Source organism: Numida meleagris, chromosome 4 (genome assembly GCF_002078875.1).
Source record: "Numida meleagris isolate 19003 breed g44 Domestic line chromosome 4, NumMel1.0, whole genome shotgun sequence".
In the NCBI taxonomy this organism is placed as follows: domain Eukaryota; kingdom Metazoa; phylum Chordata; class Aves; order Galliformes; family Numididae; genus Numida; species Numida meleagris.
Genome location: NC_034412.1, coordinates 35,735,379 through 35,760,092, shown reverse-complemented (window position 1 = coordinate 35,760,092; position 24,714 = coordinate 35,735,379). Strand labels below are relative to the sequence as shown.

Genomic DNA, 24,714 nt, shown 5'->3' with positions numbered 1-24,714 from the left:
CTCCAGTGAATCTTTGTTTATGTAAAACCTTCTGTCTTTCATAGCTGCTGTGCAAAGTTTGTCAACAGTACCTATTTTGTGATGGGTTGAAAAGATTTTGAAGATTAGATACAAAAGAATCATGATTCTGTACTTCAAGATGCATTTCTAGCACTAATAAATCTAAAATCCACAGGAAAAAGCCAACAAAGGGTACTACCTCAAGTATACAGGGGTGGCGTAGCTTATGCTGCTGAAAATTCTTTCACGTGGAGTGCATTCTCGGCTGTATATACTGTATCCATATTCAAATCTCAGGAATTAGTTTTCTCTCAGATAGGAGGAATTGATCTCACTAGTGCCTGGACATATAGAATTGTCAGATGAAATAGCTGTTGGACAACAGGATACCATTCTAACCACCATTCTGTAGTCTTTTCATTAAAATGCCATCATAATTGATTATATTTGGTATTATTCATTAACACTGTCAAACAGTTGTCTTGTTTACACAGAACTAACCTTCACGAATGAAGCTTATCAACTGACTGAAATGAATGAATACTGTTATTTTAGACTAAGGTCAATATGTTTCTAGACCAAAACCGATTTTTAACTTTTTGCAGAATCATAGCAATACAAAGATGTCAGCATACTATTTACATTAGCATTGTGATGGACTCTAGACATGGAAACTAATGCCCTAAAGGCAATTTGACTTTAGTATTTTCCAGTTGTCTACCTGCAGAGTTTCTAAACAAAAACCAATTCAATACCCTGCCACCACCACTAGAAATAATTATTTCACTGCCAATTTTTCCCCTGTTAATTTAAGTGAGAATCTTCTGATCTGTGAAGGTCTTCCTTCAGTCAGTAATGCTACTAAAAAAGTTAATGATTACTGCAGTATGTTGTGGAAATTTCTGAATGAGGAGTCAGTCAGCAATTTAGGAGGATGTTTGCAGGTAAAAGTAGTTGTATAGAGCTTTGTAGGCTTGCCTGAGATGTTTCTTTGCTTCTTAGATTTCCTGGTGCCATTACTAGGCTGCTGCTCATACTCAAACTGACTTAAATCTAACTCACAAATCTCTGCACAGCTCCGTAGTCACTGTAAAGCCTTCAGCAAAAACATGTCTTCACTTCGATTTCTTTCTGTAAGATAGAAACGCTTAGGCATCAACAACAATGGATCTGGATTTACACCATTACCAATCTTGGCAGGAGGATTTTCAAAAACTAAATAAAACTTCTAGCTTTTGGGTGTTAATTTTTATGCTCGGGATATTTTTTTTAACAGGCTGTGTGATTGTTTTTTTCTTTTTTAATCTTCTCTTCCTTGTAAATCTGTGCTTGTGGTATTAATTAAGGCTTTTAACTCATATATAACTGTAATAATGATAATAAAAAAGATTTCCCTGTAAGCGAACACTTTAGGCCTTGTCCCTAAATTGTTTTGCAAAACTTCTTGGAGATTTCAAAGAAATGTTTTGCTACAGTAAGGGATAAATGAGGGGGAAGAAAAAAGGTATTCTCAGTGCTATCTGTTGAGACTAGATCAGTTTGGAGTCAGTAAAGCAGATGATACAGGCAGAAAATGGAACATGACTGTCAACTGGAAGAACTATGGCCCTGGATCTTGCTTCCCAAAGTGTACCTAAATAGTTCTGCTTAAAAATTCAGTTTAGGAGCAGAATGTTAGACCTTTTTACTTTCAGATAAGTTTTCGAGAAAGGAATATTCTGACCTCGTTCTTCTTTTTCTTTTTTTGACCCTCTGATTTTTATCATTTCCGGCTGCTTCATAGGTTGGATGCAGCCAGAAGGACTGCAGTCACAGCAGTTTCTTGGGAAGTAGCCAGAAGTGTTTAGATCCACTCCTTTCTGAGTATTAGTAGTGTTCTTATCATTGAACTGACACCGCCACCCATAAAGTTGATTTAAATGCTGACTAACTTTTTAAGTTAGATTCTCCAAGGTCTTGAGCAAGCTTTGGCTGTTGTATGTCTTATTCTGGATTGCTATGAGAAGGAGGTAACTATCTACTTCCACATTGTTTAGGTACTTCTGAGAATGTATGTCAGCCAGAAACGTTTCTAGACAGTTTAAAAGGTATATAAGGAGTTCACGTGTCAAGAAATTTGAAGCAGTGTACTGGGAACTGGGCAGCTTGGATTGTTGCTTGGGACTCTGTAGGTTTTACATGCCTAGGATTCACTTTGAGTAGACCAGACATCAACAGTGCTTAGTTTGAAACCCCCTATCTATTTGGAAGAAGAAGTGATTCCAAATGGACAAGCAAGCAAAATCCAGTCAAATCTGTGTATGAGTTTTAAGTTTGATTGAAAAGATATTAAAAATGAGATACCAAGAGTACTCTATCTTGGGTAATTCCAGCTGAATACTCAGTGAGGTCAATCTGCATTCTCTGCAGTTGCTGCTGAGTTTTATGGGATGTATTCTAGTTCCAGGCTAATAAAAGAAGTAAAGAATTTACAAAGTAATAGTAAATTTAGTAAATATTAAGATGACTGTTTGTCTGTGCCAAAAGACCTGATAATTCCACAAAACGTTCATCATAAGCAAAAGCTCTAATTATAAATGCAAAATAAATATGATTCTAGTAATTCATAGGGGACCTCTTAGACAAATGAATCTTACTACTAATGTATTTAGATAAGAAAACCAAGAAAATGTCAGATGGCTGCATTCTTCAAAATTTTAATAAACTAATATGGTAATGAATTTACTAGTTGCTTCCTGTTGCCTCTAGGCAAGCTCTATGCCATTTGGCCACTTCAGAATATTTTTTCTCTTGCATAACCATCGTAAAAATTATCCAATCTAAACGAGAAGCTTTTATGTTCCTTGTTTGCGCTAATCTAGAACCAAACAGATTTGAGTAAGTGTACAGAGCATGTGTGAGTTTTTATGCATATATGTGTAGCTGCGTATTTCTGATACAGATATAATAAGGAGCAGGTACCTGTAGACTGTACAGCTATACATGCTGGAAATCTTAGGGTTAGGCTGACATAAGTGCCTTCTGATGGCTTGTTAGGTTAGATCTATCATGAGGCTCTCAAGGGATGAATTTCTTTAAAAAAGAAGAAGTGACTTTGACCACATTTATTTGATATTAAATTCATAGGTGTAAAATAGCAGTTTATAGTTTCACTTGTCTATTTCCCTTGCTCTGGATCTGCCTCCCTGATCAAGAAATTCAATAGCTATTAAAAGCTGCAGCTGTACTAACAATCTTATGCTTTATAGGGGCATTTTGCAGCTATTACTTTAGCACAGGCATTCTGTGCCAGTACAGATGTTGTGTCTACTTTTTTTCATAAGATTTTATCTGCACCATGGGCATTGCATTTCTAATGTTTGCTTGAAATTGCTAAACGCACTCCATAGCTGTAATTTATTTGGGTTGGTGCAGTTTAAAGACCTGAAATCTAGGTCTGCACCTGTTCTATTCATCTGACCAGGAAAGCACTAATTCAGTGCATAAGCATTTGTTGAGTTTAAGTCTCCTCTTTATAAATCTCATGAACCAAATGCAGCCCTTTTGATTCACACATATGTTCCCCTTCCCTGAGGTGGAAGTTGCTTGCATATATATCACCAAATTTAATTTTTCTAATATTGAAGGGAGAACATATTGCTTGATCTAATGGAGGACCAGCATTCAACTCCTACGTTTCTTCTCCCAGTCAATACATCTCCAAGTAATCAAACTTAAAATGTTAAAGATGAAACATATAGAAGTGTGTGTAAAATGGAGCATTCTGCTAGCATGGTGATACTGGTTTCATTTTGGAAGTACAATGACAGTACAGATAACAGTGAATTTGCATTAATGTAAGATGAGAGACAGTTGAAATAGGCTGTGATACTTGCAACTAAGTAATAATTTTAAATATTGAATATTGATCCAATATAAGAACCATTCATTCAAATGTTTTAGCCCAAAATTTTGGAAAACAGACAAAAGCCAGCCTAACTTTGAAAATCAAAAAACTCAAAAAAACAAAAACAAAAACAAGCCCCAAACAAACCCTTAAATAACAAACAACGGAAACCACCCCAAGCCAACCAAACAAGAAAGCATCTGTTCAATGAGGTTTTTCAAAACCATAGCTATGTCCAACTTTTCCCAGTTCTCCCAGAGATGTATGTCATATGGAGACATGTCATCAAATATGACTCAAACCAACCTTTCCCCTGAAATAAGTAAATGCAGCCACAGAGACCAAAATGATTTTTGGCATTTTAAAGATTCTACTCTACTTACTTTTGGTGCATTTTTAATTATAAGGCAAGAGTTGATCTCTTAGTATTTTTGTGAAAACAGAAAAAAACCTCAAATGTAAACACTTATAGAATCATTGAACCATAGAATCATTAAGGTTGGAAAAGACCTCTAAGATCATCTAGTCCAACCATCAACTCATCTCAACCATGCCCACTAAACTATGCCCCTAAGCCCCACACCTGCATGTTTCTTGAACACCTTCAGAGATGGTGACTCCACCATCTCCCTGGGCAGCCTTTTCCAATGCCTTACCACTCCTTCTGAGAAGAAATTTCTCCTAATATCCAACCTGAACCTCCCCCCCCCCCCCGGCGCAACTTGAGGCCATTACCTCTCATTCTATCGCTAGTTACCTGGGAGAAGAGGTTGAACCCCACCTCACTACAACCTCTCATCGCTTCCTTAGTCCTGCTGGCTATGCTATTTCTGATAGAAGCCAGGATGCCTTTGGCCTGCTTAGCCACCTGGGCACACTGCTGGCTTACATTCAGCTGGCTGTTGTCTAATACTTGCAGATCCTCTTCCTCTGTGCAGCTTTCTGCCAACTCTGTTCCAAGCCTGTAGCATTGCATGGGGTTATTGTGACCAAAGAGCAGAATCTGGCACTTGATCTTGTCGCAGCTCATACAGTTGGTTTCAGACAATTATTCCAGTTTATCCATATCCTTCTGTAGGGCCTTCCGTAGCTAATCTAATGCAATAGAATGGAGAAGAAACATCCCTATATGAAAATAAAGAACAAAAGAATTAAAGAACAGAGCCATAGGTGGTAGCAAAATGAAGGCAATAAAAGGAAAGAGGCTTATTTGAAGTATATGTTATGGGAATAGTGGTTAAATACTGAAGTAAAGATATTATTGGTAACTACATACTAAAATGATATACTCCAGAAAGAATAGTGCATTTAGGCTTTGAATTCCCTTTTGAAACTTTTGATGACACTGACAAATAATACAAGCCACATCCAAGAGGCCAATATCTCACTTAATTCATCTAACAGCAGAACAGAATTTAGCCCCTTAGATTTAGGATGTCATCAGAAGCTCTAGATAGAATTACAGTCTTGCTGTATACAGTTTAGTGTATATAATTCTTTATGTAAAATTCATGTATTACATGTTGTAAAAGAAATGAAAGGTAGCTGTTAATTCCAAGGCTTATAAATATGTCAGTGAGTTTTCATAATGTCTTAATAAATTACAAGAACAAACTTAAATGACTCATGATGTCAACCAGAACTACATTCTGCACTGTATTTATTATAATTATGTAGAAAACCCTACAAACTTCTTTTACTTTTTACATGAATATATAGATCCCACTACAAAGTCAGAACAATCCTTGTTGGTTTCTTCATTCTTTTTTATTTGCTGTCTTTCAGCTGTTCTTGTATTTTGAGACTTTCTTCAAATTAAGAAAATTCATCCTTAAGCACAAGAAGATGTGTGTAGAAGAACATTACTGCAACTGCTGTATTTATTCATTGAGAAGCTGAAATAAAATACAGTTTCCAAATATCCTCAAATTTGGGTGAAGTTCAAATTTTCCTTGGATCTTAGTTCTCTGGCTGGCCACCATCCCATATCAGTAGTGGAGTAACTAGCTGAAAACTGGAAAAACAATTTCATGAAAATTTCAAGACTGTTTTGGCTTATATCTGAAGTGTAGAGATAGCACCAGTATCTTGGTTTCAGTAATGCGTCATTCTTTAATCTGAAAAATGAACACAGGATGGACTAAACACTGTATGTAAGTTAAATGTGTAAGACTTTAATGTTTCACTCACTACCATTAAGGTAAACCTAGCGTGTAAAGAAGCCCTTGGTTCTTCGGTGACCCTTGTCCAAGCTGGTTTTTATCCTGGCAAACTTAAGTTCCACTGCAGCTTGCAATTAAGTGTCATGGTTAAATGTTATTTTGTATCAACAAATATATGGAGTGGCCATGCTCCCACTGATATGCTTAGGTGTTGACTTCAGTGGAACAGAATCTATTACTTGAGAGTGGAGAAATGAATGCGATTCAACATTGCATTCATCTATGACCCTTATTTAAATCACTGGAAATGGTACATCTCAATTTAACATGCATTTATCTGATGATATGCTTCTCTGAAGATATTAAATGAAGAAAACAAAGAAGTAACCGCCAGTGTTTCTTCCATACTTACTGAAATAGTTTTCCAAAAAAATATACTTGAAAAGCCTGTGTGTGAAATTGCTTTATTCAAGCTGTGTGTATGTTCATGTATTGCTTGCAGTGAAACAGGTATCTTTTCAATAGGGAGGTCTTAATTTTTGCTCTCATTTATCCAGGGGCAAACAGGAAACCTCAGTCCAAACTTCTCATTCCAAGAATAATAGCTGTGTCAGTCACATTTTATGAAAGCATCTTAGAATTTATATATATAAATAAAACTAGTGTACATTTGAAAGAATATATAAAATGCTGGCATTTTGCTTTTGCTGCAAAGATCAAAGAGCCGATTTCAAATTAAAATGTTCCTGAATTTTAAATTATGTATTTAGTAATAATAAAAATATTATAAAGAAAAAAAAAAGCAGCTCATGTACTTTAGGTTGTAGGATATAGTTTAATATATTTTATTAGCTTAAGGGACACAGAATAACTATCTATCCAGAACTTCAGGCATGCATTTACATAAATATATTAAATTAAGAAAAGCAATTATACACTTAAATGTCCTTTTGTCTAGAAAATCATTAAATCCACAGATTAACAATAAATCCAACTCTATGCATTTATCACTTCCAGATACAACTGTTCAATTTCTCAGATATTACACAAATACATTTGTTAGAATTTATATGCATTATACATATATTATATATTACATAATAGTGTGTATACATACATGATGTTCAATAATATAATTATAATTTGTACTTTATAGCACTTTTCATTTGAAGAGCTCAAAGCGCTTTACAAGGATTGGTTTCACTAATTTTCAAATGGAAGGTGGAGGCACAAAGATGCAATTATTTAAGATTATTTTAAATTATCTAGAATTATCTTATTAGAATTTGTGACACAAAATAACTGAAATCTTGCTTTGAACTTCAGCCATGCTGTCTCCCTAAAAAGAAATACACATAATATATGTAATCTACATAGGTAGACTTGCAAAGACTTGTCTCAAACCAAGAAAGCAATTATATTAATAATGTTAAGCACATGACTTTGGTGAGATTCGTGTGCTTACAATTACTTGTGTGCTCCAGTGCTCTGCTAGACTGGTGCCTGTATATGCTTAGTGTTATAATACAGTTTATAGAACGTAAACATAATTTGAATTATATTTTCCAAGCTATTTTCCCACATTTCAAATGTACACACAGTACTTGATGGCTACTATAAAATAAAGCTACTTGAACAGAGGAATATCACACAAGTTGTGTTCTTAAGTGACAGGTTTTTGTTATTTCCTTTTCCTGCTTGGCTCCCATTAAAATCTAATTGTTCTCCAAAGGGAACTGAAGCTTTCATTCTGTAGTATGTTTTGTGGGGAACAGCTAGTAGCATTGCTGGATAATTCACGGGGCAGAATTACTGCTTCTGGTGTTAGTGGTGATCTCTACAAGATATATGTGGTGACCTAATACCAGATGGTTTCTGGTCTCGGTGTAGCCTGATAGGAATGAAGACCATTCGGAACAACACTGATTGTGAGACTAGAATTATGTTTTTGGTGCCTGGAGTTCTGGTAAGCTGATGTGTCACTTGGCTTTCCAATCAAACTGTACAGTGTAAAGAAAAACTTCCAAGGAAGCCTGTGAGAGTTTTAGGTGAGTTATGGGATAATGTGATAATCCTTTCCCAATATGTAGACCAAATTAGTAATTATTAACAACTCAGGAGTGAATTGAAAGAAAAAGGTTGATATGTCCATTGAACCATTTACACAGTGCTGTAAAATTGAAATATTTCTCTTATCCAAGATAAAGCATTAATAATACTGTCTTATCAGTCAGTCTGTCCAGTGTAATTCTATGCAGAATTAATTGCTATACTAAAATTGTTTATTGTCTATTATGTATTTTACAGCGTGATAAATTCCTAGTGCACACTGTTAATTGAAGTCAATGCGTACAAAGGCAGGCAGATAAACCCTTGGCCTGGCATGGGTCCACAGAATACCTACTTGTGTCCAATCCTGCACTTGTTTATACCTGTTGCTTTAGTACTTTGAGTAGAGTCATTGCTTTCAATCTTACTATTCTTAGTTATTAGTAAGGATAGGAACTTTTTTTTGTTGTTGTTGTATCAAGGTATATTCTTGATTGCAATATTACACCATTCCTATTTAGTACGTGAAGAAAGGTTTGAAAATGTGCCTAATACATTGAATGGAGCCTCTGTAATACTGGACTCAGAACACCTGCAGGAACTTTTCCATTGATCTCTGAGTTTTGGGATGCTATCGTTTCTGTGGGGGCAATTTTTGGCTCTGCCTTCTTATGTGCATTTCATCAAATGAGATCACTGACTTACTGTTTAAATTATTTTCCTGCTTAGCGGCATATGCTTAAATATTTGATTTTGTATGTATTTTGCACGTATGTGCAAAAGAGAAGAAATGTGAACTAACTCCTCAGCATTTTCAAAGAAGTATGAAAAGTCTGGCAGATATAACAGAACGCTTGTGTAACTGTTGACAGTATTTATAAGGAAACTCAACAGGATTGGATATGTTCTTTGCTTAAAGACAGGTCTGAATCTGCAGTCCTATTCTGGAAAACCTTAGTGAGTCTAATGACTGCAGATGCAGACAGACAGATAACGTGTGCAGTGACATCTGTAGTGAAGTTCTGCCAGCTAAGTGGATATCTTTTAACGACTTAATCCTATAATTAATGAAGTCAGTGGGAGATTTTCAGTTGACATCATTGGACAGTGAGTCAGGCCCTCAGAGTTTGAAGGAATCCTGCACTAAGCTTTCAGGTAGCTTCAGCTGTTTCACGCCTATACGCTAAATGGTACATATTATTTCACTGGATTACTCCCCTTCTGAAAACGAGGAAAATTTTAGCAAAATGATATTACTTTTTTCAGTATTTCTACAACGTTTTTATCTGAAACTACCCATGGACACATTTGTCAGCTTTTTGTAGCCCGAACTCAGATTGGTGGGTCTTTACTGTGAATTTGGATTAGAGTAAATTTAAGATGTTGGTTGAGTTTTTTGCAAAATTCTTAGTAAAAGATATATTTTTAATTACACTTGTGAAAGATTTCTTGGGCTGAAGGGCTTTTAGAGTCTCAGTTTTGTATATTTGTACATGAAAAGCAACACATTGTCATCTCAGGAATATTGTTCTGCTTTTTACTTGAGGTATCTGATTACTGGATTGAAATCAGTGAATTTCTGACTACCTCTGAGTCTGAGCAGCTGGAGGCCCTTACTCCTGAATATAACATACAGTTAATGACCAATGTCCAGCTAAGCTACAGCATTAGAAATCACTATAAGATGACAGTTCTGTGGAGCAATTGAAAGATAAAGATGTCAGTCTACTGGGCAGACTCTTTGATGCATCTATTATTATACAGTTTGAAAGAAAGGTAGCAACACCTACAGCAACCAGGGATTATTGGAGTCTGCTGTGGTTCTGGAGAGGCATGAGCTACAAAACCAAAAGGCAGAGAAGTGAATTAAAGGAGATAAAAAAAAAAAAAAAAAAGAGTTGCCATGGTTGCCAATATAAGACTTATATTCTTATTTATACCTGATTTAGAATTCAGATGCATGAAATGGAGTAACTTCTTAGGATTTGAGGGTACAAAGGATCTGCACCTGTGTCCCTGACTGTTAGTGGAAGAAATTTATTTCCTTCAGGTGGAGGATTTGAGTTAATATTTTTTTATTGGAGGCATTAAAAAAGTGAGCTTCAAGGTTGTTTTTTTTTTTTTTTTTTTTCTGAAATGGGAGTAAAACAATTTGGAGCTGCTTTAACATAACGTCTTTTTTTTTTCTGTCTAAATACTTGTCTATGGAGAAAGGACACTTCTTCTTATACTCAAATAATATACCTTTTTTTTCTGATCAGTAGCATCTTAGAAAGGTTTTCCATCCTAAAATAATAAAATGAGAGTTGAAAGCTTGTATACATCAGGAATAGAATTAGGTTTTTTGCAACAGGTATATTTATTCTCTTTTAACAATAGAAAGCCTGAAAGAATGCTCAAAATGTACAATGTACTGGGAACCGAGAGGGCAGTATCTCACAGTAAAGGAATAAATGAATGGAATAAAAGATTAGGAGAGACAGAGACAGAGACAACTTGAACACATACATAAAATCCTTTCTAGAGGCCCTTATCTAATTGCCTCATTTATCTAGTTTCATTTATAAGCTCAGTTTTATTCTTGGAAACTTGCAGAGATTGTGTGAGAATGGCTGTAGAATGACCTAGCTGGCAACAGGCTTTCTACAACCCCCCCCTTTTTTTTTCTTGTACGCTAATTCTCAGGGCAATTACTGCAGTTGCCCTTTTTATATTAGCATCTTGGGTGGCTAGGCCTAGGCTTTACTTGCTGTTTTAATAGTATAATTTCTTTTGATAAGTAAGCAGTTGGGATTTTTGTGTCTTTTTTTGAGAATACTTCTCTTCCTCTGGGACTTCCTACGTATCCATGTGGGCTTAATGCAGATGTCTGCTTTCACGTGATACAAAAGATGTTTTAAAAATGACGCAAAACACCTTCCACAAATTATTTCTCCTTTCCTCCTAATTGTCCCTTAGATTCCTTTTTAGTTTTGAAATTTTGACTCAAACATTTTTTTTTTTTAAATAAACTTAAGTATTTGTTTCAATTTTAAAAGTAGTTTTCTGGCTTCAGCACTGTTGATAGGAGTGTTTCTGTTTTTTTTGTTTTGTTTTGTTTTGGAGTTTTTTTGTTTTGTTTCAGAGTTTTTTTTGTTTGTTTTGGGGTTTTTTGTTTTGTTTTTTGTTTTGGAGTTTTTTTGTTTTGTTTTGGGGGTTTTATTGCTTTGTTTTGTTTTGTTTTCCATTGATTTGAATGAGACCTGGATTTAATTCTTAATTTAATAGAGTCTAATTTTCTGATTCCAGTCAAGTAGACGAAATTGTCTTTGTTATTAAGATGAAGACTGTATTCTCTTTGTTATCTCTTCTCTTCACGGTTATGGCATATAGTGGCCATATGCGTGCATGACTGTGGCATATATGCTACTGGGGATCTTCAATTTAGGTACCATCTGTGGAGTTTTTTAAGTCTCTAGAATTTAAACTGAGAAACGAACTATCACATCTCCCCAGCTGGCTATTGAGATTATAATGAATTAAAGCTGTTTTTATTCTGTAATATACTCATTAAATAAAATGTTAAAGACATTGTCTCTGTCAGATACTTAAAAGTTGCTAAAATATTTCATCGACTTTCTGGCTTTACCGATTATGAAGAATGCAATAAAACTGCACTATCTGACAGATTTAGACAGCTGGCTCATTCATGAGAAGTTCACGTTTTTGTCACCCACAGTGAATAAGGAAAGATTAGATGCTAAGGTCAATTTACAAAAATGGTTGTCAGGACATTTTTAATTGTAAAACTTCTTGTGATGGAATTCAGGAAAAAGACTAAAGGCAGAAAGCAGTGGAGACAAAGAGCTGCTATTAACCTACAGATGCTACTGCAGGGTTCATTTTCAGATTGGTCACAGTGCTTAGCCAATGAAGTGTTAGTGTGACTATAAGGGACCACCCTTTTTGGGGTGAGAGGGCAATTTGGTCTTCATGCTCATTTAATCCTGAGATGTCTTTCAATGGACTGTCAGTTGAATCTACATTGTGCAAAATTATGCATGCACTTTTTAATGCAGACTATTGTTCTCTAAGCACTTAACCAAGATTTCTCAACCAATTTCCATTTGGCATGAGGTCACTTGATACTCAAGCAAACATATGTGGAAGGCAAGCTTAATTTTCTGTTCCTCTTAGGTGGAATACTTATTAAGATAAATTCAAATAACATTTTTTCTGTGCTTAAAAATTTACTATTTATTAAATCAAGGCTGACAACGTTCCATAAAGGAAAAGTTGTTACATGTCACTACCCTGGAAAAGAGAATTTTGCAACTGGTGAGCGATACAGTTACAGTAAGTTAGACATTACTGCCTAAAGCATTGTAAACTGTTGACATAAGTAGCTGCTTATAATAACCATTAGTGTGTGCATGGTGGTGGCCATGCTACTCTTTATACGTGCAGGATTTTATAAAAGCCAGGTAGCACATTAAATCTAATAGCCAGCAAACAGTGAACAAAGAAAACTGCCAATAACTTCCCAGAGATGGAGAGGGCACCAATTCTGAAGATCTGATTATAATATTAATACTTTCAAAAACCTGACTATAGCATGTACACCATATTTATTGATACATTTACAAAAAATCAATTTTGTTAGCTCTTCAAGAAACATTTACATTTAAAACCATATTTGGCAATAATTGTTATACGTTTTATACAAGTGACATCATACACAGCCAGCAATTGCTAATGTGAGCTTTCGTCCAGTGAAGTTCCATTCAGTGTGAAATCTGTAGCAGTCTAGTTGTGTATAATCTGGCCCGTCCTGTTACAGTAACAATCAATTTATGAACACTTTCAATATTTCCTGGAATTTTAATACGTTTGTTTGGTGTTTTTTTTTTTTCATCCGTTGCAAATTAATACAAGTTGACACAAGGATACATTTCTAGATTAGATCCACAACACATTAAAGAGTGTGTTTGCTCTTTCTTTCTCCATCTTTCCAATTAAATTGGTGAAAAATGTAACTTTAGTATTTTACAGGACATGGTAAAGCTGTCTCATCTAGGTGATGTCTATATTATAAAAATAAAATAAGATAATATAAATATGTAAGATGAACCCAGTGCCCATTGTTAAATAAAATACATGATAGAAAGCAGACCTTCTAGGATGACTGGTTTTGAAATATGTGAGTATAATTTAATTATTAAACACTTGAAACAATCTTGATATCAAGCTGTGATAACCAGATTTTTGCATCTATGCTAGATAAGGAAATACGTAACATTCTGTAATAGAGTTACATTGATGAAGGTGAAGATTACAGTCTTACAATGAATTGCCTAGATAGGAATGCATAAAGGAGTTCTGAAATATTGTCTCATAATATAGTTCATTTCACCTTAAAAACTGTTACAACTGGATTTCATTAAGTCCAGCAGTTTATATGGTGATGGTTCAAAACTGCTCTCTTATTGCTGTAATTAGCCAGTTGCAGACACAAGGTTTCTGGGGTGTCAGTGAATCCATTATGACATCAGAAAAGTCCTTTAATGAAAATGTGTTTTTCAGTGGAATTGCTTTGTAAACTCATGAAGAAATAGTTTACATATAAAAAAAAATTCCACTAGCTCTAAAACCATATTTGTGATACTGCTTGCCCATATATGTGTTGGGTATCTGTACATCTATGGAGGTGTACAGAAATATTAACACACATACGATGAATTTATCTGCACATTTCTGGATATTATAATTAAATTAATGAAGTAAATCAAATCACTGTTATTTGTTGCAGGATAACAGTCTTTTAAAAATGATAGGATTCAAAACAAATGCCCGTTGAAAGTGTAGTTTCCAAACAGTCCCCGAAACTATACAATATAGCTGGTTAGATCCAGCAAATAGGATGTCATGTCTAGGATCTGATCAAGAATACCTGCCCTTGTAACTCTTCGGATGTTTCTATCCACTTGTTCGCACTGAGGGCCAAGATAGCCTTTTTTACATAAGCATTTATTAGGCCTTACACAGACACCTCCATGTCGACATGCTGGGTCACACTTTGCTGTGGGGAAAAAAAAAAAAAAAAAAAGTAATTTTCTAATTTGTTTCAAGTATCACAAAGCAAAAAGATACAGTATGTATTCATTAAGAACTACTTTTCTAGTCTAGTAATGGTAAAGCACGTAAAAACAAAATAGGATGAAATATCAGATGCTTTGAAACTATATTTTTTAAAGTTGTAGTATATAAGGGGAAGGCAGTATTTTTGTATGTCTGAGAGAACATAACCCAGGATAGAATGAGAAACTCAAATGGCAAATTTTTGAAATGTCCAAATCTTGGATTCGTTTTGAAGCGTATTGGAGACTCATCTCAAAATATTTTAGGCTCCAATATGATATCATTTGAAGACAAGACATATAAAACATATACTGCTTTAGACAGTGGTGGTCTGCATCATCCCATTTCTTAGGATGGCAAGCTAAAGAATTCTTTAAATTTTAGAGTCATAACAGCGCCTGACCATGTCCAAACTAGCAAGTACTAAATCTTTCAATCGAAACTAAGTCACTCTTGCTCATCAGAAAGAACTCTGAGGCTGCTGAAATTTACACTGCAGCCTATAAGATTTGTATATTGATCCTAGCAGGGCCGCCTAAGTGCCTTTCCAGCCCAAGTATACTGTAGTCCATTGTGTGATCTTTGCTTTGTCCTACCCTACAATTCTTTTCTCTTTCATTTCACCTCCACATATAGGCATCTAATTAAGTTCCCTGAGCAAATGTGAGTCAGAAGACCATGCTGATTCACTAATAGCAGCTTCTGGTTCCCAGACTTTCTCTGGAAGATCTGTATAGGCTAGAGTTATGCAGCTCAGCAGCAGTAACCACATTCTCTGTGGGACACTGATAGCACAACTACAGTACCCAGAGTCACTTGTTCATCCATCTTGCCCCATCGGTGGCATACTCAGTATCAAGTTTGAATACAGTCACTTTTTGAAGTGAGAGCAACAAGACAGGTCCACAGTTATTTGTCATGGATTACAACTATTTCCTGATTATTAGCTGCTTTCCGATAACTTGTACATAGAATTCTTTTTGACAAACTGGAATCATTTTATTCTGTAGAATGAAAAATAAAAATGTACCAAAACTGAATTAGTTGTATTAAATTCACTGAGTGCCAAACATGCAGTAATGACCTGCAGGCCTAATATTACAATCTTTCTTGACCAGTTACTCCTATTTGACATAATATTGACATAATCCTATTTGACAAGATAAAACTGAAGGTGGGAGCTGAATGTCCAAACAGTGAATATACATTGACTTGATTTCCTTTCATTTTTATAGTACTGGTGAAAAACTAAGAATGCTGTTATTTGTCATACTTCTGTTCTTAATTGCGTTCTGTAGTGGTTCACATTGTATTAGTTGTTTTGATTTTAACTGTTGCACTGACCTTAAAACTTATTCTGCTCCTACACCTTATGAGATCAGTATCTCTTTTATGTTGTCTTAGAACTAATGGTCAATGACATATGTTGAAAAATTCTCTTAGCAAATTATTAAAAGCAAGTTATGCCATGTCATTGCTTTTCTTAGTTGTTGCTATGAATCTATATACATACCAGTTCTGCAGAACTCTCCTTCCCAGCCTTGATTACAGCAGCATTTTCCTGTGGGAGTGCAGTGCCCATTCCGACAGTGCCTTGAGCATTCAGATGTCAGTATCTGTGCCGACTGAGCTGTTCTTTTGCATTCTTCAGGGACTAAAGGCCTGTATGAACGCATATGAACCAAGCATATAATTAAAAGTCAGGAACAAGGAGAAAATCTGCTTTCGCACATGGAATAGAAATTTGGAATTTAAACTCAGTATTATTATAGTTGTTTAAAGTGAAATCTGTGGGAATGTGTTGAGCAAAAGCATATTAATACAATCAGAAACATCAATATCTCATTTAATACAAGTGTTATAAGAATGCCCTCAGTTGGAAACTTAAATACTTTATCATGAGGCACATTCATTTCCTTGTATTCAGAAATATATTTACAATGAAAATAGATTGCAAGTGTTGTTTTTTATTGACGAGTAGTTCTTTATGGTATTATTAGCAGGTGAAATCGCTGTTCTAAGAGGATGGCTTTTTTTTTCCTCAAAAACACCAGTGAAAATAAAGGTGGTCTGTTAAAATACAGAAAAATACAGTATTATTTATTATTCTTTCATATAACTGCCTTCAGAAGTCTTTTACAAGATTAAATAATAGTCCCTAAGACTTCTTGAAGCTTGAACTTAGTGAAAAGAGCTTCCTGAAGAACTTATCACAGGCAGCATGTATCTCTGGAGCTCAGGAGATGAATGGTATCACAGCAGAATTCTTATGCTGTTCAAGTGGTTGACTTCAGATAGACAGACCGACAGGAAATTTCTGTTAAAAAAACTTGAAAATCTGTCTTGCTTCCATGGCAAAGTTAAGCGAGCTAAGCAGTGGACTTGAATGAAAGATGATATTCTCCAGGAGAAAAAGCCCTTTCTTTCCTAGCCTTTGTTTTCTCTTTTGTCTGTCAGAGTAAGGAATTGCTTATTTTCAGACATAGTGGACAGTTTATCTTCTTTTCTCGCTATTTGGAAATGTTAAAATAAGAAAATTGAATACTATGCTCTGATGTTTTTGAGAATGAGTAGAGAAAGAGTAATAAATTTTGCTGACGCTTGTAACTTTTGTGTGGATTTCTCCAATTTGAGAATTCACTTCTGTTAATGAATGCATATAGGTAATGGAGAGAATAATCTGAACAGCAAGTTTTATGTCATACACTATGATGGACATAATAATTTTGCTTCTGTCTACGAATTTGATTTGACTTTAATTTGTGGTCTGGATGCATGTTTAACCATCTGGATCTCGGGAAACAGTTTATTACTAAAGATGATGGAGCACTGGCACAGGTTGCCCGGGGGGGGAGAGTCTCCTCCTTGGAGATCTTCAGAAGCTGCCTGGGAAGCTGCTCTGGGTAGCCCTGCTGGAGCTGGTGTTGGGTCAGATGGTCCCAGGGGGCCCTTCTCACATCAACCATTCTGTGATCATGTGAGCGTCTGAAGTGTACGGTGAAAGGAATTCTAGTTTATCTGACTTAAAATATTTCTGATGCTGTCTTTTGTTGAGCTTCTTGGTGTTAGGTCTAATGTAATATAATTTCTATGTCAGTCCTTGTTTTGGATGTCCAGTAGCATTTTTCATTTACAAAAGCACAGCATAATATTCCTTAACAAAGAAGTATTTGTAGCATCTTAAGTTGGCTAAATGTCCGGCTAGAATCCAAACAAAACAAACCAAAACAAAAAGGTACATGATAGTAAGAACTGAATAGAAAATAACACTGTTATACTGACATAGGCATTAAATTACACGCAGGCAGCTGGAATATCAACTTGTGCACTGGTTACATTATCAAATATTAAAATGCTAGGCTGATACACCTGTGTGAGAAAAGTAAAAGATCTTGATAGTCTGTGGTGTATGAGAAAGGGGTATGACAGAGGTGTAGAAAACACTGACAAAAAAAAGAGGAGGAAGATTGGGAATTCTTGTTTACTTTCTATTTCAACATCAGAAGAAATGTTGAGGAAAAGATAAAATTAAATTAACTAGTTGAACCCGTGGTTTCTAAGGTATCAATGAAGCCCATGTTCTATCTAGCAGGAATTTGATAAGATATTTCTAAGCACAATGGGGCCATTCAAAGTAATACTAGATAGGGTAAAATTTTATAAGAAAAATAAGCACACATACCTAATGTCACAGAATTCCCTCACTGGCTGACTGGGCTTAGATTTTTTTTCACCCATTTTGGCATGCAGCTTTTTAATGGTACGTTATAGAGTTTCTCACATTTTTCATTGAAGCAAAATAACAGAATACAGGATCACTGGTTTGTTTCACCCTAGCACTCTCTCTGCTCAGGCTTAATTGCTAAGATGATTATTTAAACATCCATTCAGAACTGGTTGCCCAATGATATTAAGAACAGAACGAATGGGTAGATGTATCATTCAGTGTAGTACCAAGTTCTGATTTCTAAAGCGCTTTTTGAGAAACAGATTCAAAATTCTGTATTATTTAAGGGCTTTGAAACATTCTTTGACATCTCTCATGTCAAAAATCCCTTCAACTTTTGTGTTCATGTATTTCCACATTGTCTTTTAATTATAATGCATTATTTTTTGACCTGTAGGGAATTCCAGTTCTGTAGTGACAAATTCATTACATATGATCTGCTTAGGGAAGTTCCTACACTTAAAAATTATATGTGAGCTTCACAGACAACATTGTTTTGAAAAGAGGTATACAAATGACGTGATTTTCTGTGGAGTCTTATTCAGATCTAAAGTAAAAAGATGTGTCTTCTAATGGCTACCTCAGGAAAAAAAATAATTATTTACAGCCATCTGTATAGGAGGCAACATTCTTTCATCATCTGTCTCAAAGCCCATTTCTTTCAAGTTATTTTAGATGAAGCCTTCTCTGTTTCTTGCTCAAACACAAGAACTGTATAGTGTTTAGTAGGAAGAATAACCTCAGATTCCTGGAGCATCTCTTAGAAAAGAGCTCTGGTGGTATCTCTTCAGCAAAGAATGATCTCCTACATCACAACGATATTTTATTCGTGAAGACAATGATTTACTTTATTAGTAGATACAAAATATTTACCTGTGATAGTGCTGGAAAGTTTAGGTTCTTTTTATTGGTATTTCATTAGGGAGCCACAAATGCTATTTTGTATCCACCACAGCATGACTAGCCACTTCTATGATTTAAAGTTTTCTAATGCTCTTGGTGCTTGTGAATATAACCTTGCCTTTTATTCTACCATCAATCAATAACTTGCACTCATCAGCCTTGGATAATATTTATTAAAGGTGGGGTGGAGTAGAAACAAAGATGGAAAAAATTCTGGTTGGCAGAGTGCCTTAGGAGAAGAGTAATACAAATGCAGCTGCAGCAGAATCCTTTTTGTGTGTGAGAAGAATTACTGTTTTTCCTTATTTGTACTATGGGAAAAGCCACACTTCTTTCTCAGGATTGGAATGCCATTCTGGTACAAACACATATCATGAGAAAGTCTCTGCCCCACAATACTTACACTTTACATTCTTAAGGCTTTAAGGGGTGGAAATTTTCAGGTTCATTGTAAGTGTTTTGAACTGAATCTTACAAAGATAACATAAGTCTCAAAACTGACTGCTGGGACTTGATCTCTCCAGCACTTAGACAGCGTAAGGTTTTGTTTATACAACTAGTGCTTCACTGTGTCTCCCGACATGGAAAAAGGAGGGGAATAGATGGAGCCACACTGTGAGCTGGAGAGAATTTTTTTACTTGTCTCCCTCAATCTATAAAGCTCTAAAGGGTACAGCTTGATTACTCTTCCAGTGAGCAGTATTTGGTCCGCAGAAAGTCAGCCAAAAATGTAGCTGATAATGACTATTTATGTGGTCTGTACAATTCTAGTTATCTTAAAGAGCTGTTCATATATACAGTATGGTACAGTATATCTTGCTTGTTAAAACATGCTTTCATGAAACTTCGTAACAAATCTAAATGTATGGAACACGGAGGAAAAGTACTGGAGGCTGGGGCCCTTGCTGGGTCCCTTCACTAACATGCTCAGTGAAGTGAGAATTCTTGACTGTAAAATATGGAAAATAATTTTGACTATGTTACTGTAGCTTGTGTGAGCAAGTAACCTCCATTGTGAGCTTTGAAGCATACAAAAGTCTGTCAAGCTTTACTCGATTAGAGCTCATCATATAATTGCTTAGAATTCCATGCTTTCCTTCATATGACTTTTCGCTGCTCCACTGAGTGTGCAATGATTTAGTTGTTGTATATGTGTTAGCCTGTAACTCAGATATATGTAAATCAATGCAAATGGAGGGTCAAATTCATCAGTAATACAATGGCACTGAACAGAAAATAGTTCCTCCATCATGCCCTTGACACAATATTAACAAACTCTACTTTCCCACCAAAGTGGAAAAGAAAGAAGACAGAATTCTTGGATGTTCAAATTCTAGCAAATGACAGGGCCATAGAAATCCCGTTTGTGGTACAAAATATATGGAAGTAAAATTATGCTTCAGTTAGCCACACGCAAGATATTAGGTATTAGAGTGATGCTTAAGTATATCACCAAAGTTTATACACTAGTTTATTTTTTTCCTTTATACGGGAAAATGTCAAGAAAAAATAATTTTGCTTCATTGTAATTTACTACTTGTCACAGAATAAATATAGCATCTCTTCAGGTACAGTTTCTAAAATTAAAAAGTATACCTTTAGTCCTGGGAGAGATGCCAAAAGCTCGTTACTTGTCTCTAGATTTACTACATGGGAATAATGTGGAAAAAACTCACAGCTTTTAAGATTTAAACTCAGCAGCATATCAAATTTATTCTTATATGGTATACTTGTTCATGACCTCTAGTCTTAAGAAATTCTGTCATGTTTGAGAACTAGTCCCCAGTGAAGCCTGTATCAATGTTAATAGCTAAGAGGTCAATGCAACTGCTAAACAGTTTGTATTACTGTCAGGGTGGTCATGAAAACAACACCTGCTGCATGAGCACTTGGCAGCTGGGTCAACAGGCACTGTGGGAATTTATCAATTTAGGGGGCCACTTGCATAACACTTTGACTGATGAATTGGGAAAGACTGGCTTACTGGGCTAAAGCTGCTCTATTATGTATGACTTTCTTTAGGATGGCAGAGGCTTCCTGCAGGCTCCAGAAAATAAGCAAAAGATAAACGGAGCTGGTTTTGCCTTATAAAGTGATAAAAAGTGAGAACTCCTTAATAGCCAACACTAGAAAGACTTAGAAAAATGAAAAAAAATCCCAAACCAAAACAAAAACTTTTACAGTCAGTGAACTGTGATGTGATTGAAAAAAATCCTTAGGTTTTTCCACCGTGGTTACAAAGGAGTTTTTGTCAAGTACTTCTGTAAAGTGAAACTCTCTAGACTGGTATTCGCAAAAAGCTCTAATTTCTCTTTAGTGTCTCTTATGGGAATAGTAACTGCATGTGGGTAGGTAAATGAGATAAGAATTCTGCATGCTACGGCTAAACTAAACATAATTAGACATTAATTCTGGCTTTTCATTCCCTCAAATGACTTAAGGGATAGTAACTTTCTGAACAGAAAGAAATCATATGGCCCACCTGGGTTGGTGAGAGCATTCACCAACAAAATTTGCTCATTCTGCAGACAGCCTGAGGTAGTAGCTTTACCGTATTTCTGTAACCCATCAGAACTACAGATTACTCTAGTACTCTAGTACTATTTCTGAGCTTCCTTTTTCAGTGTAATTCAGGTCTTCAAGAAGGCTACACTTTCACCAATACTGCTCTTACGCCTTACAATCAAACACTCTTCTGTCATGATAAAAAATAAAATCACTGACATTCTTGTAAAGAGGCTGAACAATGTCAAAATTAGATATAACCTAGATGTCGTTCAGTAATGTTTGAAATCGTTCTGTTTGAAAATACTCTTTGATAGTGGACATCTCAGAAGGCAGTGTTGGAAATGATGATGAATAGAATTACACACTCTGGAGGGGCATGAAAGAGGAATGAGACGGTTTGATTCAAGTTCAAGTTTCAGCCCAGTGGAAAGCAGCTATTCTGGCTGTTGATAGAAAACACATTGAAATCCAGATCTATAAGGTGTTAAACATATGGAGAGGAAGAATTCTTCTTCTTACATGTGCAAGGACACTTACTTAAACTCCACCTTCCTTTCTAAAAATTATCTGCTAGCTCCAGTGGCCCACACTGTTCAACACTGTTATTTATCAGCGTTGAAGTTGTGGAATAGGCAGTTGCAAACATAACTTCAGAGGGAATACGGCACTGAATGACTATCCTTCAAATTTCCGTGCCTAGTCTCATCTTTTAAATGGAATTCTTTTGCATTCCCTGTCACTTTTCCCTGTGCTTTTTCCCCATCTTCTCTGAACCTTTATCATTTTATCTAGAATTTGTTCAGGAGTAAAAGTGATCTTAAGTGTTCTAAAAGAAGACTTACAAAGCCACACTACGGCTGTGCTGCCAATTTACGCAGTTTATTTTCTTTCTTCTCTTCTTGGTTTGCCCCCATGTATGGTTTTCATAGAAGAGCTGGTAATAATGTTTATATTACAGCTGATATAAACTTATCAACAGATATTTCCAATTAAAATATGAATTTTTAATGCTGCCTCCATCTGATTTTTCTTCTCTCATGAAACAAAAGGATTATATTTTCATTTCTGACAGGTTTGTCTCCCATTTTCTCTGTTATTGACTAACTTGAATATTTGGGCTAAAACATTTTCTGTATCACCATTTACATAATTATTTTTTCTGTAAATGTTTTAGTGATTACTGTTAGTATGTACTTGTAGAAACAGGCAGACAGAGAGAAAAATTATAAAATAGGAAGCATAAGACTAGGAAGTTTTTCTTTTTTTGGTCACAAAGAGAATTTGTGAAATGCTTTTAATTTGCGCTGATCTTTTAGAACATCTGACTATCACTATCTTTTATTTGAGAATTATGTACCATTGCTCTTTCTCCCTATATTTTCTCATTTACTCCTAGCCTTTGAAAGTATTTTACTTCCCATAATGTTGCAGTTTTTTTATAGCCATCAATGAATGTCTGTATTTTTAAGTAAGGAAATTAAAAAATCTGCTATTTTAACTGGTTTACCTCATTTTATGTGCTTGTAATTCTTAAGGCTTCTCTCATCTCCTCCAATTGGAAAATTAAATAGGGCATTACCTATACTCTTCACTCTATTCAGTTGTGCTAATACATAGTATTTATATGTTTTGCAGCACTTCATATACTTGGTTTTTAAATTCAGGTTATAATTTTTCAGTTTCTGATTTATCACTACATCGTCTAAGAGATCCCAAATATCAGTGTGTCATTATAGCAGCATTGTTATGGAGAGAGGGATTATTTAGTTCTGTGTTTTTCACAGGAGGCTGTTTAGTTATTGACATGAAGTACATGAAGACCTGTTAGAGGAGTGAGAAACAGAAGTTTCCTGTGGTACTCTGAATTCTGTGTTTCAAACTACTTTGATGGAGGTATTCTCATTCTCTGTGTTGATCGTATTCATCAAATTTCACATACCACCTCTGTGTAGCCCCTCCCTCATTTTTATTACATCTGAAAGGTTGTTTTAGGATAGGATCTTCCCATTGCTAATTACTAAAGATTCATGCAAAGAGTTCCCTGGATTACTCTCATCCTCTGATCTTCTCATGTTTTAACAAGCACACTTCTTTTGAAAACTTTCTACTGCTATCAGTATCCAAGTAGTAGGTTTCTTTCTTGAGCTCTTTGAGACAAGGAAGTCAGGGTCACAGTTACATTTGAGAACAAGATTGTTTATGCACTAGTTTTCTATAAAGATCGAATGAAACAAAATCCCGCATCTCTTTGTAACATCTATTATTTAGAATAAAGGAGTAATTTTGTAAGCTTGCAGTGGCTTATGAACAACCACTAGAAGACTGTTTTTTTGCATGAAGTTTTTAATTTCCAGCAAGGAATGATAATTGTACTCTCCTGTAGTGCCCCATACATGGAAGGCTCTCTGCAAATAGATTAGTCTGCCAGGAGCCACCCTTCACAGAGCTTTGTTAATGAGTTTCTAAGTAATGCATTTCTAAGATGTGACAAATCAGTACCTTGATAACTTTATGCCCGATGCTCATAGCCTACCTGTAACACTTTGTTTTGTGTTTTAGAAAGCTCACTATGCTATACTTTGCATTTCTACTTGATGTATTTATATGGCACATATCTTGAGGAAAGCATTAAACAGAACAGCAAAATATCACTGTGCAAAAAAATATTAGCATGTGATTAACAATATATTAATATTAATTAATAAAACTTTATGTAAGCATTTGCCAAAGCCATGGGATTTTAAAATTGTTACAAGTGTAATATGAAATTAGTGTGATGTGGTAAGCAGAGCTGCAGTGCTCTTTTGTGAAAATAATTTATTATCTTTCACTTAAATCCAGCAATGGTAATGCGATGAAGAAACCCAGGCAAACTCAAAACTTTGCCTGAATGAAAATTGTCCATGTGTCTAAAAAGTGTTACCAAATGCTATACGCCTTTGCCATAGTCTGTTTAATTTCAAATGCGTGCCAATTTACAGAAGTATTTTATAGTTTTCTGGTTACTTTCACCAGTAACTAAACACAGTCTTGACCGTTTTCGATACGTGAAAACAGCCAAACATGAGTGCAGCAATGGGAGGTCTGGCCTTTCAGGTATGTCAGCTGAAGACCACCCTACTGGAAGAGGTAACGAGAACAAAAAGCCGAGGTCAAACAAGGCAGCCCCATGTAATTAGATACTAATAGTGGATTTAGGGTGTAAAATTCACTTAAAACCATACACCAACAGTCTAAACAATCCCAATAAGAATGGCAAGTTTTGTTCTAAAAAAAATGTTTTTAATACCAGAAAGCATAAATAAAACATCCATAATAGCCTTGATTGACACACTGCAGTAACATCTGCTTCCAAATTAGTT

The 24,714-nt window shown here is 35.4% G+C and overlaps 2 protein-coding genes across 6 annotated transcripts in view; one reads left to right on the top strand and one right to left on the bottom strand.

Moving 5' to 3' along the window:
• The window catches only part of ANAPC10 (anaphase promoting complex subunit 10), a 343,652-nt gene that overhangs the window by 78,371 nt on the left and 240,567 nt on the right, over nt 1–24,714 (top strand). The window lies entirely within an intron of this gene.
• The window catches only part of HHIP (hedgehog interacting protein), a 76,100-nt gene continuing 58,249 nt past the window's right edge, over nt 6,864–24,714 (bottom strand). The window contains exons 12-13 of the mRNA XM_021395446.1: nt 15,728–15,876; nt 6,864–14,155 (exon numbers count right to left, since the gene is read on the bottom strand). Of these exons, the coding sequence (XP_021251121.1) occupies nt 13,962–14,155; nt 15,728–15,876 (343 nt within the window). The 3' untranslated portion in view covers nt 6,864–13,961. The remainder of the gene's footprint in view (nt 14,156–15,727; nt 15,877–24,714) is intronic.